The sequence below is a fragment of the Parasteatoda tepidariorum genome, chromosome 10, assembly GCF_982258835.1.
Source record: "Parasteatoda tepidariorum strain Cologne lab strain chromosome 10, Ptep-v5.0, whole genome shotgun sequence".
NCBI lineage: Eukaryota > Metazoa > Arthropoda > Arachnida > Araneae > Theridiidae > Parasteatoda > Parasteatoda tepidariorum.
This window is the reverse complement of record NC_141764.1, coordinates 18,777,266-18,797,492: the sequence shown is the minus strand read 5'-3', so window position 1 is coordinate 18,797,492 and position 20,227 is coordinate 18,777,266. Positions and strand designations below refer to the sequence as shown.

General features: G+C 26.5%; 1 protein-coding gene across 3 annotated transcripts; it reads left to right on the top strand.

Moving 5' to 3' along the window:
• The first annotated feature begins 166 nt into the window (after positions 1-166).
• On the top strand, positions 167-19,506 carry LOC107440252 (DNA repair protein RAD51 homolog 3). 3 transcript variants are annotated; one of them, XM_087154275.1, is made up of 8 exons: positions 167-503; positions 3,191-3,431; positions 5,841-5,992; positions 6,078-6,205; positions 9,209-9,343; positions 12,348-12,539; positions 16,108-16,171; positions 18,764-19,506. In XM_087154275.1, exons 1-7 carry the CDS (start codon positions 386-388, stop codon positions 16,150-16,152), a joined length of 1,011 nt encoding a protein of 336 aa, XP_087010401.1. In that variant the 5' UTR covers positions 167-385; the 3' UTR covers positions 16,153-16,171; positions 18,764-19,506. The 3 variants fall into 3 exon arrangements, with proteins under 3 accessions (XP_087010401.1, XP_087010402.1, XP_087010403.1); XM_087154276.1 differs by lacking the exon at positions 18,764-19,506 and adding an exon at positions 16,989-18,213 and having other exon boundaries at positions 233-503; XM_087154277.1 differs by lacking the exon at positions 18,764-19,506 and adding an exon at positions 18,704-18,722 and having other exon boundaries at positions 238-503.
• The last annotated feature ends 721 nt before the right edge of the window (positions 19,507-20,227 follow it).

The following is a 20,227-nucleotide window of genomic DNA, read 5'->3' as shown; positions in this document are numbered from 1 at the left end:
TCCCAGACCGTCGCCAATAGTCCATTGTGCAGCTCTAGTGCGACGTAGATGAACTACAACAATCAAAATACACCAGAAACAGTAACCCAGAAGTATAGACGGTAAAGAGCTTGCAGCGCTTCCTAGTGTAAAAAACATCATCGATATTTTTCTTAATATGGCTGTTAAGCTCATCACCATCAGAAGCAGACTTTTTGTGTAGCAAAATAAGGCAGCCGGCAGCGGGTCTTTCGAATTAATGCGTAACTTTCAAAACAAACATATGTGATGTTGAAACCATAGAGGAATAGTAAAAACTTATAATTTTCATTTGTAATTATTTCATATTAAAAATATAGCATCGAAAGTATGCAATCAATAAAATGTAATTATTAGTTAATTCATTATGTCTAGAGATTTGTCAACTTTCCCAATATCATCCAGTGTTCGTTTTAAACTTTGTAATTCTGGATTTCTAACAGTCGAGGATTTGTCAAACTTTAAGCCTAACGAGCTTGCCAAAGGTATGGGATTGTCAATCTGTTCTATTTTTTTGCCAGTTTTTATTTTTTATTATTATTAAATCTAAGCGAGTTGTTAAAGATTTAAGAATAAAAGAGAGTAGGTTTATCAAAATCTTTAAGTTTTTTTCTTTGGTTTGAATATGAGTCACGATTTTTGTTTTAAATTAGTCATTTCCATGCATTACGGCAATATTCTTTATATTATCCTAAAAAATAATTTGACAAGCACATAATTTAAAAATGACATTGAACCATCTTGTGCAATATTGGGGGGAATTTTTGTTTGAAACAATTTTTCAACGATTGAATAATTACTCAACAGCGCAGTACTTTTTAAAATGACTGAGGACTTTGAAATTTGAAAAGTTTAGAAAAATAATACTTAAATTTAAGATCTTTAATTTAGATGACACATTTATCTGAGGGATATTATTAGCTTTGCTTTGTTTTAATTGATTTGATGATATGGAAAATTTTTCCTCCCAGGATTGGATTTTTGCTATGACAATCAAAAACCTTGGAGAATAGTCACAAATTCGTCTTCCATGTGTAGGTTTCTCTTAAGTACTTTGTTTAAAACATTGCTATATAAAATTATGCCAATATTTGCTTACAAGTAAATAATAAGAATAATACTGTTTGTCAAAGTCTAGTACTCTTTCAGACATTCGTCTGGAGATGTGGCTGTGACTATGGTAATGAGGTATGATTATTTCAAGTAGGGGTGTGGGATCCCATCTTTAGGACTGGTTTTGGCGAGAGAAAACGAGTCCTCTTTCTTCGAGCTATCATTGAAGCTACCCTCCCTAAAGTGCCTCCTTCTTGTTTCCATAGCACCAGACTGCCGCAGACTTGGTGACGGGAAGAGTACCTATCTTAGACAAACAGTATGAAGATTTTTGTGTCATTATCTGTGACTCACTAATCATCAAATCATGTCAACTTCTAGGCAGTTACTCCCGAGAAACTTAAAATAAGATATCACACATATTTATCGTAGCCACTCTCAGGCAAACCTTTAACATAATTTGAAAGCTTAAAATCCATGCGACTTCTAGGCAATTGTAGTTGTCTCGACAGGTCACTATACGGAAATACTCCTTAAATAATCATCACTAATTGTATTAAGTAGAAATTATAATTTTGATTTTTATTATATCAAAGGAATTTAAAAATTTATTGAGTTTTTGAGATATTGAACTAAATATATTTTGTTTTAACTGTCATTCCATGTAGCAGAATTTTTTCGAGCTTTCTGCGACAAATTTCCTTAGAACTAAAATTTTGCTTTAAGATACTTTTAATTGTAACAATTACTAATTTAAAGTAATAGAAACGTGAAGTTACAGTTGCTAATTTGAAGTATAGAATAAAAAATTTAAATGTAATATTTTTTTAATTTTTATATTATACATGATATTCTTGCATTTTGTAGGTAGAAAAATGCACTAATTATTTCTTTCGAATTTTTTAGATCATTTCACAAATTAAAATTCGCAAGTAAATTAAACGATAGTAAATATAAAATTCGGACATAAATTAAAAATTGTAAAATCTGTGTATTAACTCCCAAAATAAAGATTACGCAAATATTACTCTTTAAAAAAGAGACACTTAAATAAGTGTATGTAAAATATGGTGTTCTTTAAGGAAAAAGAAAAAAACATAATTTCTGGGGCAAACTATCTTTTAATCTTTTGCGATTTCTGAATTTTTTATTTTATATTATTATTCTGAAATTCTAGCTAAAGCCAGTAATTACTGTTTTCCCCCCTTTTTTTTAAAAAATCTCAAATGAGAATTGAAAAACCATGGTTATTTCTTTCCTATCTGATGTGCAAGAAAGACATCTTTAAAAAAAGATTCAGCAGAAAAGAAGAAGAAAAAAAACATTTTTTGAAAAATTATGCAGAAAGGAAAACCAAAATTTCCCCTTTCTCAAATGAAAAATCTTTCTGCAAAACCTCTGTAATGTTACCGTAATTCTGTAATGCTACCGCAATTCTGACACAGGGCTGTCATTATTTGTTACATTTTATCATGTGATTTTTTGTTGTTGTTGTTGTAAATTTTAAAATCTTACCATTACATAATCTAACCTACAATTACACTAGTCTAAATTGTAACATTTAATTAATTTATAATCACAGTCGTCAAAAGAGAATAAAATAAATAAGGATATATTGCTAATTTTAATTTAATTAAATAGTAAAAGATTTAAGGCAATCTGTACTTCTAGTAATTTAACTATTTACGGTTTCCAAGCAGGTCACATAAGAATAGTATTTCTTGAATGAATATTATAAGAAATGTATTATGTGTAATACATTTCTTATAATATTCATTCAAGAACTAGTTATGTATTAATTATAGGAATAGTTACTATTTCTTATCCTCTCTGTTTTTGAAAGAAATAATTTATTTATTGTTACCACAAATATAAATGACTCAGTACTACAATTGCTCTTCATAAAGTTTTTAAAAATTAAATTGAAGTTGTCGTGATAAATTTGTGCTAGCTCTTATAAAATCTTGCTTATACCTTTTGTTTTTTAAATTTTAATCTTTATCTGCTTAATTATATTTTTGGGGAAAAATGGCTCACATGCGATATTAGTAATAGGATAATAATAGAGTAATAGAATATTCCTAGGTAAGCAACTCTTTTATGCTCTTGTATGTTTCAGAAGCTGGATTGTCTGCGGAAGAGGCACTAGAAGTTTTGGACTTAGTCTTTCCCCCAGTTTCGTCTCTTTCTGTTACTCATAGTCTTGGTCTGAGTGCATTTGAAGTATTAAAAGTTGAAAAATCTTTGAATCCCATCACAACCTCATGCGCAGCACTTGATAGAATTTTAAAAGGTGGAATACCATTGAAGAAAGTTACAGAAATTTGTGGCTCACCCGGATCTGGAAAAACACAACTTTGGTATTGTTTTCTATTGCCCATAAGTAGCTTGTTTCTACATGCACAGATTATTTTTGCAATTTTTTTATTCACTTTAATTCTTCCTTATAACCAAAGAAATATTTTGTTTATTTAGTGTGTTACAAGAAAAAAACATTGACTTAATAGCATTGTTTCTTTAATTTGTAAATAATTAATAAAAAAGTGGTTAATGGTTTGGTTTGTATGGTTAGTGGTACAAGCCATCAGTAGCTAACTCTTATTGTATTACTGGTTTGTATGATTGCTGGCAATTGCTGCCTGCTTATTGTTATCAAATTTTCAAGAACAGAAAAATATACAATTGCATTCTTTAAATATTTTACTCTATGCTGAAATAAAATGTATTTTTAAAGTCTTTATTAAACACTTATAGAATAGAATTTGATTAATATTAAATTGATAAATCACATAATTTCATGCATTTGATTATTGTATTGAGTTCTTTATGTTCTATAAAATTTGATTAAAGAAATCAGTTTCACCTACTTGGAAAATACTTTCTTAATTCTTCCTATTTTATTTTTCCACTTTGTCAGTAACTTAGTTTTGAAAGTAAATAGATGGTATTTTAAATATTTAATATAAAATAATATAATTGCAGATGTTTACTTAAGCTTTTATTTTTATTAAGTGTTTTCTTGCCTGTTAACTTTAATTAAGTTACAACTTATGTACATAAAATGTGTACTTATATATGAAAATAAATAAATTAATAGAATTAGCAATGTACTTGATTGTAAACTAAGCATGTTATTCAAAATTGTTTAGGTAATGACAAAATGTTATGTTAGGTAATTTAAGAATTGGAGAAAGATTTGATTGATAAATGCTTTTTAGTAATACTTAAACTAAAAATGGCTTAGGGTTATTCTATTAAGTAAAGTAAGTAATTATTGCATAGATTTATATACAAAGTCTCAAAGAAAAATCTATTTTTATGAGTAAGTACAGTGTTTTCATCATAGAAAAAAAATGGGTGAGAATTTCTCACCCTTTCTCAAAAACAGGGTGAGATTTCAGAAAGTTAAGTGAGATTTCTAAAAACTAAAAAAACACAGACTTGAAGAAAAAAATCATTTCTTTTATTATAATACATTTTTAACGTCTTCTATTTTTTAAAGCATTGAATATTCTTGCTGCATCATCATAGAAGATTTTGCCTCTACTAGGTATTTGTCCATCTTACATTAGTGCATAAAATATTTGAACGTCTTACATGAAAAAACCTTACCTACGGTAAACACGTGGTTGCAGAGAAATGTGTTCTGAAAGGGGTTCTGTTGTTCTTCGTAAAGGTTCTGAACAATACTGGTAAATAAGGAAGCTAGATAACGGAGCAAATGTTGAAAATAATGGAAGATCCAGGAAGAAAAGTGAAACGGATTTTATTTTAAATAGCGTTATTCGAAGCTTCTTCCAAAATGCGAGAAATTCGCGAATTTTGAAATTGATTTATAGAATGCGCGAATTTCTCGCAGTAATAATTTTTTAATGCGAGAAAAGAAAAAAATATGCGAGATTCTCGCGTTCTCGCGCTGTAGTGAAAACACTGAAGTATGTATAAGGTAGAATATCAATTAAAAACTCTTATTTGCCGTTGCTGTATTTGCTATAGGATTAGTTTAGTATGAAGAAAAATGAATTTTGACAACACAAATAATAAGCAGAAAAATTTTATTCAGAATATATAATCTGTACAAGTATTATATTTCTTTATGTTAGCAATGCTTGTGAAAACACATAAAGTGTAGAGAAAGAAATTTTGCTCTGAAATATTCAGGATATTAGTGTATTTGAAGTAATATAAGGAATAAAATGTTATCAGTGTTTCTAAAATTCCTAATGCATGCACACATAATAATGCATATTACCTTGCAATGCTAAAAAAATTGAACATATCAGAAGTTAGGTAAGAAATAACTCCAATAATAATTTCCTAAGAGTATCAAAGTTATACTAAAAGATTTCGAGCAATATTTTTGCATGTTTTTTCAAAGCATCAAACTATTCCTTAGTATTGTTTCTTTACACGCGCTGAGCATGATTCCAAAATTTCCACAAGGTAACAGAACAAATTACGGAATAATTTTATTTTCTACTTGGGAGGTGAAGTTTTTAACTGTAAAGATGGTCTCCATATTAAAATGTAGCTTATCATTACATTATATATTTTTTTAAAACATTTTGTGACATATGAGATAGATAATTATTTTTTTCTCAATGCTGTATATTTAGCATATTCTATGTTACAACATTTTTATTTTATATAAAAAATTTATGACAATTTTCGACTTTTTTTTACAAATTAAGACTTATTGTAATATCCATTTTAAAATGTATGAATTTTGTATTGAAAATGTAATTTAAATCTTATTACATCCATTTTAGCATGCAACTGTGCACGAATGTTCAAATCCCGAAGTCAATCAGTGGTTTAAGCGGTGAAGCATTTTATATTGATACAGAAGGAAGCTTTATTGTTCAAAGGCTGGTGCAAATAGCTAATGGCTCCATTAACAAGTATAAAGCTGGTTTAAAAGGTTCGAAAAAAACATTTCATTATTGTTTAATGTTTTAAATCTATTTTATTTATTCATTATTTTAAATATTTTATTTAATTAATAGGTCCTGATATTCTAGAGTTTAGTATAGACAAAATTTTACAAAAAGTACATTACTACTCTTGTAAATCATATACAGAAGTTATTGCTCAGATAAATGTTTTACATAAGTTTCTTGAGCAACATAAAAATGTGAGTAATTTTCTTGTAGTATTTTTATTGTAACCCGCCTTGTACAAATACTTGTAAATGTATATAAATCAGAGTTGGCAAGGTTTAGGACAGAATGGATTAATCCACAGTTTGAACGGTCCTGTCCAACACCCCTTTGCCCGAAACTGCCTTAAACTGTCCAAAATCCTTTTATTAAAATTGTCACAATTTAAAAAAAAAAATATTGTGAAAAATAAAAGGTTAATTTTTGAGCAAGAAACAAAATGAAGATAAGATTTTGTTTTATTAAAAAAGTTTATTATTATTTTTAATATTACATTCTTTATCCTTGTGCAAAAACATAATTTATCATTATTGAAAGCATATTTATTATTTTTTAAAGGTATTCAATTTTGTTGTTCAATGAATTGTGGAGCTTCAAAACAAAAATATTTTCCCATTATATCATTTTCCTTTAACAAGTTATAGCAAATTGTACACAAATATCAAGTATTTATTAATATATGCAATTATGTGTACAATAATTACACCTTTCAGAATTTTTTCACCTTTTACCAAAGTTCAAGGTTTTGGACACTTTAAGACAGTTTAGGACAATAGAAAGAAAATTAAATAAATAAAAAATTTATGGCAAATGATTAAAACATGAAATCATATTTAAAATGTATTTTGTGTTTGTTCATCTAATCTTTTAAGCATCCAGTTTTTTTTTTTTTTTTCAAAATCTACAAAAATTTTTACTGTTTATTATTCTTTATCTGTCAAATAATTGGAAAAATAGTATGCTTTGAGGAAAACAGCCTGTCTCAATCGAAGATACCAATTCAACCCACTGGCGGTTAAGCAAAAGGGTAAAATTGGGAGAATGTTTCTCCCCTATACACTATTCAACTATCTATTAACATGGAAAAACCGGTTTTGCTATGCAGAGAAGACTGCAGATTAAAATGCGAATTTTTACGTGCAGAACTGTCAATGGATTAAAACTCTGTGTTCTCAAAATTTTACATGTATGTAAACTTTAATTTTTTATTTTGAAATTTTAATATCTTCACATATTTCTTAATATTAGTTCATTCGTAATACATTAGCAGGTTACTTTCTTTGTAATTTAAAATACATTTAAAATTTTCCGTTTGAAATGTTGTTATGTATAGTACATGCAAATAAAAAAATTTATACAAATGATTAAAATTAAAAATTTATTTGAAATACATTTTATCTTAATTAAACTTTTTAAATGTCTGTGTAATTCTTATTGCTTATTACTTTTTTTCCAATTAATTAAAGAAAAACTAGTTTTGCACAGACTTTGTGGATTCAATTAAAATTATCATTTTTTAAAAAATTTAAAGTTCTTTAATTTTTGTTGTTTTTAAAATATATTTGTATGTAAATTAAAATTTTTCTTTCTTAAATTTTAACATTATTGTTAATACCAATTTAAAAATTGCAAAATGACTTAATAATTTGATTTCAATCTTGGAATTTTTGTATCTAAAATATTCTGTTTGTTGGTGTTGTTGTTGATTCAATATGCAACTGACAAATTTAATAAAACTGGCTAAAATGAGAAATTGTAATTCAAAAATATTTGGCAAAATTATAAAAATATGTTTACCTTTACTTCACCTTTACCTAAATAAAACTTTATTTCAAAGGTTTAAAATTCTTATTCTTAAAACTATATTACAAAATATATGCAAGCATTTTGTTTCAAATTGTTTTTATTGCAATGTTTTCATGAGTTAAGCAACTTTAGCAGAAAGCAATTTGAAAAAAATTTAAACTTAATGTTTTTTTTTTCTTCTACCTAATACCTCATTAAATCTGACTTAATCAGATTTAATGTTAGTAAATAATATTCCAAAGCCCGTAGTTAGTTTGTTACAGTATTTTCTTGCCTAGTAAATTTAAGTTATGCATCCTTTTCCAGCGATTTTCTTTGTGACATGAATCTCTTATAGTCGAACTACTTCATGTGCCGTGAATATCAAGTGAACTCTGCTATAGTGAATGTATTTTATTTCTTTTATATGTTTTTTTGTAACCCATGGTACACATTAGAATTGAAGTAGTTTTTGTTTTATAGAATAGAGCTTAAGTAGTTCTTGAAATTCTGAGCCCAAGATCTCTTTTTTTTTTTGTAGTCGTAGTTTAAGGATCTATAAGGATGTTCTAGAATCAGATTATCTTTCCATTATCTCCCATATTTATCTAGAGAGAATTATGTGGATATTATATAATTCGCAATTTTCTTTTAGTTGCCAATAAATATTTTTTTTTAACAATTTCCGTTTCATTTTATTTAAAAAATGTATTTTATAGAGCATAATTACAAAATTTTAATGTTTTATGTTTTTCTGAGCTTTTGTCTTAGCTTTGGCACTGATTGAAAAATGATACTTGATAAAGATAATACTTGATCTAACTCTACATCACCCTTAATAATCTCTCTCTCTTTCTCTCTCTCTCTCTCTCTTTATATATATATATATATATATATAAATATATATCAAGTAAACACCAGTTTGGTATTCTTAAACTTGGGTGAGAGTGAATAAAAAAAAATTTCACTAAAGGATCTCTATCATCTCGCAAAAAAAAGGAGCATTTTTAATTTAAAAAGAGAAAGCCTGAATCTTAAAACTATCTTTGCTCTGATGGCTTAAAAGAAATGTGTTTTTAACTTTTTCACAATTTCTATAAATTTATTTGCTCATTTAAAAAAAAAAGAAAAAACATAAAATTATAAAGAAATTTTATGAGCATCGTGCTTACTTTTATTTTTAATTATTTATTACCACTGTATTATCTTTTGAACTTATTTAACATGCTTAATAATAATCTTGCAGATTTTATTTATTTATAATTTTTTTCACTTATGCACTAGTTATTTTCCAAGTATTTTTTTTACCTTTATTTAGTTTTGTCTTAAAATATAATCTACACATATCATATAGTTTATTCAAATAACCAATATATTTTTAAATAAACCTTTTTATATATATATAATCTTAGGTCTCTTTAATTGTTGTGGACAGTATTGCTTTTCATTTTCGCTATGGTTTTGATGGTAGCTATTCTTTGAGAAATAGACTCTTAAATGGCATAATGCAAAGCTTAGTTAAAATTGCAAATGACTTCAATGTTGCTGTAAGTATTTATTAAATCTTTATTTTAATTGTTTCATTCAAAAATTGCAAATTACTTTAATGTTGCTGTAAGTATTTATTAAATCTTTCATTTAATTTTTTTATTTATTCACAAAATGAGACTATCGGAGGAATTTAATCTTTTTAGATCTTTGCAGAAAATTCTGTGGTACTTAAAGTTATACCCTTCAGCAGATTGCATTAAATTTTAATATTAGATTAGTATTAAATTTAATACAACTATTAGATCAATATTTTCATAACTTTTAAATATTGGAAGCTTAATAATTAAATATTTTTACTCTGTTCAATTTGCAATGACTTTTAGTTTAGCCTGTCAATAGAAAGTGTGCATTACACTATCTATGTATCATTTATAAGTCATTAGGGGGACATCAGTGGTTTATTGATAGGGTATGGCATATTTATGCATGGCAAGTTAAAAGAATAATTTTATAAGCAATTTCCCTATGTTATTAAAAGTAAATTATTATTTATGTGTCTCATTTTTATTATTATAGTTATAAATTTCATGCAGTTTAAATAATGAAGCTCAATAACTTTTATGATTATTTTTTGTTAGCTGTGAAACTTTAGTCTTGCAATTAATTAGTGCTCTAACAGAAAACCAATATCAGGAATAATTTTTTGAGTAGCTGCCTTAAGTTACGTCCTATGATACACTGATATTATTTTCTATAAATGTGTGAATAAAATTACAAAGTTTAAAAAAAATAATGGAAGGATTATGTTTCTAAGATTGCTTAAATGTGTCATTTTATTCTAAAAGAATGAGTTATGTTCCAAATAAAGGGAATTGAATGAGTCATTCTAAAAAAAAACTTCAAACCTATCTTTCAAACCTTTTGTACAAAAAAAAAAATAGTTTCTTTTTCTGAATTTTTTAATAACAATACTTAAAAATTTTCGTTCTTTATTTAAATTAATTAAAATGCAAATGTTTTGCTCATTTAAAATTACTGTAAAATATTTACATATTAAAATGCAAACTCTTTGCGCTTTTAAAATTACTGAACTTTGTATTTTGTTTATTGAATGCACACTTTGTGTATATTTTATATAGAGTAAAATATATAATTGCTAGGGGGCCAACCTCTGAGCAAGCTGACCCCTGGAACTGCTTTCCCAATTCTTTATTTTGCACACTTTTTGGATACTTGTGTGATATATTCTAGCTTTGTATATATGAAGTTTTAAAATATTTACCTACTTATTAAAATGTTTTGCTCTTTAAAAATTACTGAACTTTGTATTTTGACTATTGAATGCAAACTTTGTGACGATATATATATATATATTTTATATAGTGTGAAATATATAATTACTAGGGGGCCAATCTGTGAGCATACTGACCCCTGGAGCTGCTTTCCCAATTATTTATTTTGCTCACTTTTTGGATACTTGTGCGATATATTCTGGCTTTGTATATATAAAGTTTTAAAGTATTTACTTACTTATTAAAATGCTTTGCTCTTGTAAAATTATTGAACTTTATATTTTGTTTATTGAATGCACACTTTGTGTCAATATATATATTTTATATAGTGTAAAATATATAATTACTAGGGGGCCAACCTCTGAGCATGCTGACCCCTGGAACTGCTTTCCCAATTCTTTATTTTGCTCACTTTTTGGATACTTGTACGATATATTCTGGCTTTGTATATATGAAGTCTTAAAATAATTACTCAATTTAATTTATAAGTGTTTCACTGCTTGGGTACATAACATGTTCTTTATTTTTACATAAATTTATAACAACTTTGTTTTAAATGGAATAAAACTAACAGAAAATCTTGGAAAAAGAAAGTATAGCTGGTTGATATTCGTTTATAAAACGCGTATCTTTTTCATTAAATTATGAAGCATCTTTAAATTTAAAACATTGTTCTAAATTATTATTTAACCTGAATAACTTAACAAACATAATTAAAATAAAAATATCCAACCGTTTGTGTGAATTCTTCTCTTTCAGCCTTCCATTTCTGCTTAACTTATAGCTCAGTTTGTTTCAGCTATTCTTCGTACTCAGCAAGAAAATTTATATTTAAATCTGTAAGCATGTATGTTTAAGAATTCATATAATTTGTCTTTAGAAAGGTCATGAAGTCTAAAGCCGTCCACTGCTATGAAAACCAAAAATTGCATATTTCAAAGAGGGGAGCTTTTCTCTCCCAGTATTCTTTTTTCTTACCTGTATGAGCCAAAACTGTCTTAAAAATTTACCGAACACTCCTGCTTAAGATAGTTGAACCTCATAACTATACTCTAATGCTCCTGGCAAATGACAAGGGGAGTTATTACTGCTTATTTTAGTAGAAAGCAGTATTTTATTCATTCTACATCTGATTTCTTATTTTCATTTAATTGTCAATTATATTCTTTTACTAAAGGAATGTCAATAGAAATAGTGATCATTAGTTTGACACCCATTTGCTCTTAAACAATATTGTTCTTAATGATTAATTTTATTTTGTGTCTATTTTTTAAAATTTTGTTCTTTTGCCCTACAAATAATGACTTGAGTATTAATGCATTTAAATTTTTTACAATATGTTGTATGCATCATTATTATTACTTAATGATTTTTACAACAATGTTATTAAAAAATATTCCAGGTTATTATATTTTGTAATAAAAACTCATTTGTAATTATGAACTATTAGTACAAGTTTCTAAGACGATTTATACCATTTATAAAATATTTTTCGCAGTTTGAAATTTAAGTAAATTAAGATGCATATTTTTAATAAAATGTTATATGATTTAAATGGTAGCAACTCTAAATTTATATTGATGCCAAAAGTCAAGCTCCCCTTGCTCTATCAATATGAAATAACTCCCCCTGATATCAATTCTCTCATTCATCTCCCCATATCTCTTGTTTTTTTAAATAATTACTGCACTTTTTTTCTAAAAAATTTCCATCATAATAATCAATTTTCTCAGCTCGGCGACTATTTAATGTCAGATTCGTTTTTCAGGTTGTTCTTACTAATCAGATGACCACTAAAGTCAAAGATGATGGGACTTCTCAATTGATTCCAGCTTTGGGAGAAAGTTGGGGACATGCTTGCACCACACGCCTACTGCTGTCTTGGACAGAGAATGAGAGACGCGCTCACATTTTGAAATCCAATGCATTAGAGGAAGCGGAAGCCATGTTTGCTATTACAGTTAGTATTTTAATTATGCTTTTCTGTTTTCAAATACATTATATATATATATATATATATATATATATATATATATTCGTGTGAGCAGAACAAACAGGCACAGGATTTTAAAGAGAGAAAATTAATTTTATTTAATCATTATGTGATGATGGACAAGAGAGAGAGAGTGGCACAAAATTGTCGTGTTGCTTCATAAGAGTTATTGAATATCTTGCAAAGACAATTTGTAAAATGTCTTGTTTTAGGAAATGAGGGAAATCTTAATGGTAATTGTAATTAATTTATTAAATAGGTCATGCTATTCCCACAAAGAGCAAAGGGAAAAATGTCTTACTTTTAATTAATGCATACTTCAACCAAAAAATGACGATAAACAGAATAAATAATAGATTAAAGGACAGGATGTGAATTTAAAAGTGTGAGAAAGCATTTCGTTTTGAATAGTAAATTAAAAAAAGGAATTACAGAAAAGGAATAACATAAAAAGATTAATTGAAGCCTTTTATGTTACATTGTTTTACTTTTTTGTTATAAGATGTTCAGTTTATTTTTATTCAGAACTCTCTTTTTAATTTAATTTTAAAAAACTTTTTTAACTATCTTTGATAAATTAAATGCCTTTTAATATTCGAAATTATGAGTATACATAATGCATAACATTTCAAGTAATTTTATTGTCAATCGTAATGTGAAAAATATTGCAATTTTTCTATTTTGATTACTATAAAAATCCCTGTGTGTAAATATTTAGTATATTATGTAACAATTATGATGAACTTTATATTATTTCGTAAAATCTACTGGAGTTTTCCTATCCTTGTTGGCAGCTATGATATATATATTATATGTATTTTTATGCTAAGGAATAAAATAATAATTACATTTTGTAAACCGACACAGCCTTGACAATTATTCAATCTGTTTGATTCAGGAAATTGTCAATTTGCCAGAAATCATATTTCGATCACCAGGCACAGTATCTCTGTTTTATTTTAAGTGGAACTCTGTCTACAGAAAGTTTTACACAAGTAATTTTTGAAGATAATAAAATTTTTAGAGATAATTTGCACTGATAATAAACAATAAAAGACATCACTAATTATTTATGTTTTTTCAAGCCAAAAATAATAGTATTAACGATAAAATCAACTCACTTTCTATATAATCATTGCCAGATTTTCTGTAATTTCTGCAAACATTGACACTTAACAGTACAATACAGATATATGAGAGATATCGAACTTTCACTGATTGGTTCCAATGCCTTGTTTATAGCAACAAAAATAAATTCATTATTTTTATCATTTGTTCATGTTTTCCGTCAATTTATTTACATATATGAATTTTATAATTATTATATATTAGTAAACTTAAAATATTTCCAAACCATAAAGAATCACTTTTGGATTAAGAATTATGACAGACTTCTTAAACTTCTTTCTTGAGCTCTTCTTTCTTTTTGTTTGAAATTTTTTTAATTGAATCATTGACAAGGTTTCAAAAATGGTCTTTTCTGAAAAATAAAATCAGATGAGCTTATTTTTATTTGAAGAAGAAAAATGAATAAAAACCTTGTTTTGATTTTTTTTTAAAAGCTAGTCTTTGTGTTCTTTATATTTTTACCATTCAAAATTAATATACATATATTTAAATTTATTTTATTGATGGCTATTTAATAAATTAATATAAAGAAAATATGCTCTGATATCATGTATCAAATGTCTAATATTGCAGCTAAATGGAATTCCTTATAAGATATATGTTAAATAGCTGTGTTATATATAGCATTCCAGTGATGAAAACAATCAATGCTATGATTTATATAATGACTATTAATATGTGATGATAGACATATAATGATTTATGTAATGACTATGAATTATATAATGACAGCATTTAAAATATATTTTTATGTCTTTAAGTTGCGGAAGTTTGACTTATAATTTCTTAAAATAAAACTTGGTAAAAAAAAATGTGAATATTTCATGCATTACTACTACAGAAATATTTAAGGCAATTTTCAGTAAGTGAACATACTTATCTTAAAAATACATAAAAATATAACAAAAAAAGATAAGTTGAAAATTTCAATAGTACTTATTTATGCAAAATGTTTTGGGCATAAGAAATTAAACTTCATCCTGTGTTTTTTATTAATAATTTAATAAATCATTAGTATTTTTTATTATTTGCCTTACAATTCTAACCATCAGTGAAAAGTCTCAATATGCCAACTATATATGTATGAATATAGCCTATATATTCTGATGTAATTTGAATTAACATTTCATTTGAGAGTAAACAATTGGTATCAAATGAAACTTCTATTAAACCTCAAGTGTGCATAAATATAAAAGCTTAATACTAAGCCTAATATATTCCAAATTCTAAAGCAGTTATTAAAATATAGTGTTTAATTTCGCAAATTAATGTAATTTTTATGGTATTTTATTTTAGTTATAAGGTAGATTTCCCTCAATATTTAAGTGTAATTTAAATTAACATTTCATGTGAGAGTAAAAAATTGGTAAATTTTTTTTTAAAAAACTTTCAGCTTACATAAATATAAGAACATTAGGATTAAAAAATTCCTAATATATTTCAAATTTTAAAGTAGTTATTAAAAGATAGTGTTTAATATCACTAATTATTATAATTTTTTGGTATTTGAATTTAGTTATAAGGCAGCTTCCTCTTGATATTTAAGTTTAAGTTCTAAATGAATTTAATTTAGTTTTTAGATTTTTCACAGCTTTAAAAATATTGTTTTACAATATCTAACACAAAAAGACAAATAAAGAGATTTTTTAGGTAGTAATTTTTTTTAGTGCAAGAGTAACTATAATTTTGTTATTCTTGACTAAATTGTTTTTTTAGAAATGGAAAAAAAAAACAGACATCCTGTGAGGAAGAACTTCTTAAATGAGTACATTTCAGTCAAAATATTGTCCTCAGACTTAATTATCTAGAATAAGGTTCACTTCGTAAATAAATCACTATATGAGAAAATCATTTGTTATCAATTCAGCTGAAGGAAAAACAGATTGGTTCATATTCAAAGGAGGTAAACGCAAGTTATAATTGTTTATTTTACAAATTTTGTCGGAAAACTTAATTAAATGATATTTAAATCATTAAACAAATTAATTTTGACTAAATGTTCACATGCTTTGCTATTTTTCTGGGCAAAATTGGAAAAAAAAATTATAGAAAATTTATAGAATTTCTCACCTATACAACTCAATATAATTATTTGTAAAGCTCATCAAAATAAAAACTAAATAAATAATTGTTTGTGTTTCAAACTTTGCATTATAATATGAAATGTAAACCAAAGAGTAATAATGAATTGTGAATTAAGAGTAACTTTTCTATATTTGTATAATAGTTCTAATAAATTGGATATCAAAAAACTTAACTTATTAATAAAGGATCATTTTAATCCATAATATTAACAAACTTTTGTTGACAAGCTTCTCCAAAAAGTATTCAAAATTCTGTTTATAATTTTCTAAAAAAAAAAAATTAAAAAAAAAGGATTATTAAAAATTATTATTTTTTATTTCAGACAGATGGCATTAGAGATGTTGTTCTTGCTCAGGTTCAAATGTGATTCCATTTAAAGAGGCATGGTAATATTTTTTTGCAATTAAAAATTATTATATTTTATGTTAATTTGATTCTCTACATGCAGTCACATTGATTTAGTGTTGTCTGAAAGTGAAATTTTTCTGTAAAATTCAGAAGGCTATTTTCTTGATGCTAGAGTTTATTGCCAGATTTGAACAATAAGAAACTTCCATCTTCTGTTTAAAATGCAGAGTAAAAAGAAAAAGATAAAATATAACTACCATACAACCATCTTAATAACTTTCTTGGGTTCTAAAATGAAGAAATGAGTTAATTTTGCAGTATAAATACATCAAAAATACTGTTTTTTCTTTGTAGAAATATCTATTTTAAAAAGGACAACACACTGCATGTCCTGTAGACTTAGATGAAATGAAAAACTGTATGCAAACACAAAATTGCAGTTAAAAAAAACTTCTGCTGGCAATTAACTCTTGTAACTAGTTTCAACCCTCTCTTCGCCATCTTATTTTGACGAAATTTAGGTGCAAATAACAGAATGCAAAAAATGTTTTAGTTTTTATTACTCCATATTAATTTATACCACAGGGATAATTTTGATAAAAAAAAAAGTTTTAAATAGAAATTCAAAAAAGTTATAATATGCAAAAACACTTTTTGAATAGCTGAAAAACTACCAGAAATGTTGGAAGAATTTATCTACAGAATGCTGTCAATGTTTTAATAAAAATGTCGATGTGAGTTTATTTGTTTAAATTACATGAATCTCAATGTGTGATTTTGAAATTGTGCGATATGAATCTCGTATGATTTAATGTAAAATTGTGTGAATGCAAATTTCTGTGTAAAATTTTTAAGCCCTTGATGGAAACGCCCACTACGATTTGAACACGTCTACTTCGATGGATGGTCCACATTGAACAGTTGACTTGCTGCTTGTGATTGCGACATTGTCCTCCTCACACTATTGCTTCTCAGTCTGGATCACACACACACTCGACTGCTAAGGGCAACACAGGAGCGACTATGACCATGAACATACTAGACATTTCACGATCAGCACTCAAAAAATACGGTGATCCCGGCTTCTCACAAAAAACAATGAATCAACTAGTGGTACCCGTTCGTCCAATTCTACCACACATAAAATTCTGGTGGAGTACTATAGTGTATCTACCACTACAAAAATATAATTCCAATTCACTAGTATCTAAGACAGGTTAACTCAATTCTATGTTGGAGTGCCTTTTCATAGATGAAGGTTGACATTGTTGATAACTCCTTACTCCACACTAGTTTCAACCATTTTGGCAAAATTTAACAATCACCAATTTAAAAAAAAATATTTTAATTTTTATAAAACTTTATTTGATTGTTACACGTACCAGCATGCCTGAAAGTCAAATGTAAAGATGTCATAGTGGGAAAAATGTGGCGTCAAGAAATGAGAAAGAAAGAATTTCTTTTCCATCTCTATAAGATTGTCCTAAGAGTTAAAGAAATTTGATTGTTTTTCGTTTTTCATTATGAGTAACGCTGAAAATGTTTAACAATGTAAAAATAAAAATATAAAATAATTTTTCATCGTTAAAATTTTTTTTTGACTGCAGGGTAAATAAGGGAACTGTGATTCTTTTTTGTTTATAAGATACTAAAAAATTCTTTCTGAATGGTGTTCTTCCTTCGTCAATATTATACAGATTTGCTTTTATGACTTAAATACCATTTTTTAAATAATTTCTAATAAAAAGTGTAACACTTTGACGTTAGTCTTATTTCTTTTAGGATGAAAAAATGCAAAACAAGTTTATATTACTATTATAAGAAATGTTTTTAAAAGTTTGTTAAAACCTATCTTTCTTAAATGTGTCTTATTCTTAATGGCGGAAATTTAGAGAAATTATCATCGAGATTCGTATAATATCAATGTCAGAAAATGCATTAAAAAATTCTTCATATTTTTCATTTTGCTACAAAAAAGTGTTAAATAATTGCAATGTAATATATTCCTGTAATATAGTTCAAGTTGAGGACAAATGCTCGACTTTAAAAACTTATTGAGAGTGGATGGGAAAATCCCAACAAAATATCAATATTCTCTCATCATCTGAAGCAATGGACATATATTTTTCAAAGATTTGTATGTAATTTTTTTCATTTAAAAATAAAAATTAGTAAACTCAGAAATTTTTTTAAACATTTATGTTTAATGCAATGACAATGTTAAACATTTAAGTATACTTTATAAAAATTGTGCGATAAAAATATCTCACAGTGATAGGGAGAAGTGTGTTAGTTTAATGAATTGAATCAGTCTGTGTAGGGACCGAGGGTGTGCGGTATTGATCCTCGTTAAACTGTTCTACCGTAAAGTGCTCGACTTCGCATGCAGGTCGTCGGGCTACCGAAGCGGGGATGCCATCCCCTCTGCAGAGGATCAAAATTGTGATGGCATGTCTTCGGATCATCCTCAGGGATGTTTCCCAGACCGTCGCCAATAGCCCATTGTGCAGCTCTAGTGCGACGTAAATAAACTACAACTTAGTTTAATGAATTAACTTGTGTCATTGCAGGATTCTCAACATCCACAATATTATTCCCCAATATTTTACTGTAATGTTTTTCTTTTACAGATTTGAAGTAAACAATTTAAATACCTTTCCAATATTCTTAAAAAATACAAGAACTTCTGTCCACTCTCAGTATATGTCATGTAGTCTAGGTTCAAAGAGACCAATGAGATCAGAAGTAGGAACAGCCATCACATAAAACTGCATAGGAAAAAGGGTTCAAGTATTGCAAAAAAAGAACTATAAAACATTTACAGTATGCTTCCTATTGATCAAACCTGTATATTATTAAACATACCGTTATTATTAACTGATTTTGTAAAATATTACGATACAACTTGACTCCAAAAATTTCTTTTTGTTGCAAAATTGTGAAATTAGTAATTTATTTTGGTTCGTATCTTTGTTTATTCTTCTTCCTGTTTTAAAAATTTTCATTAAAAGCATAGCTAATTTATTGATCCAAACAACTCCTAAAATCTAAATATTTTTGTTTCATAATGTTGTAAAGACTGCTGATCCATACAGAAACATAACACTGCATTTGTTGGTCACAAAATCATTGAAGAATTTACTATGATGCTTTATATGAAACAGTAAAAAAAATAATTGTTAAATAAAAATCGATCAATTAAATCATGAATATTTCTACTGAATTTTTTGTCTGAAACTCAATGTCCATTTATTACTTATTATAGATTAAATATCTGAGAGTCTTGAAAAATGTGTTGCAAAAATGAATGTGTGAAAATTTGTAAGTTATTATAATTTATGTAAAAATGACAAAATAAAATATTGTATTATAATACCTCTCTGCTTTAAATCTTCTTAAAATAAATCTTTTTCAATTTGTTTCGTTTCTGGAAAAGACAGTTTTCCTAAATCTAAAATGGATGTTATAATTGATAAATGATAATTGGAAATGTTATAAATGATGATTGGAAATGGTTTTAATGAATGGGAAAAAAATTAAGGAATATATTAAGCACTCTTTTAAAATAGTCGAAGTTTTTAATTCAAGAACATGGTATAAATAATTGTTAATGAGAACACCAATTAATACCATGTTGTAAACTGTTGTTAGTTAGAATACAATTGCAAGTTATAAACAGAACATGTTAATGAGTGATTAATTGCATGTCATATGCAGTTGTTAATTTGAATGCCAATTAATACCATCATGAACAACTTTTAAATAAATGTTAATTAATTTCGTATTATGAATATTGAACAGCTGATTGTTTACCTAATTAGTAAGGCAAGGTCAATAAATAAGGTGCTTTTAATCAGAAAAAAGTGTTTTTCAAACCAGTTTAATGATATTATTAACTTATTAAACAATAAATAAATAAAATATACATGAAAACATTGTTTCATTTGAAAAAAATCTTTTAAATTTCCAAACACTAAAGAAGAAAAACATTGTTTCATTTGAAAAAAAAAATTTTTAAGTTTCCAAACACTATCTTTAAAATAATTGTAAGATTTTTTAAGAAAAAAAATGAATTCTTTTAATTGTTTTTTTCC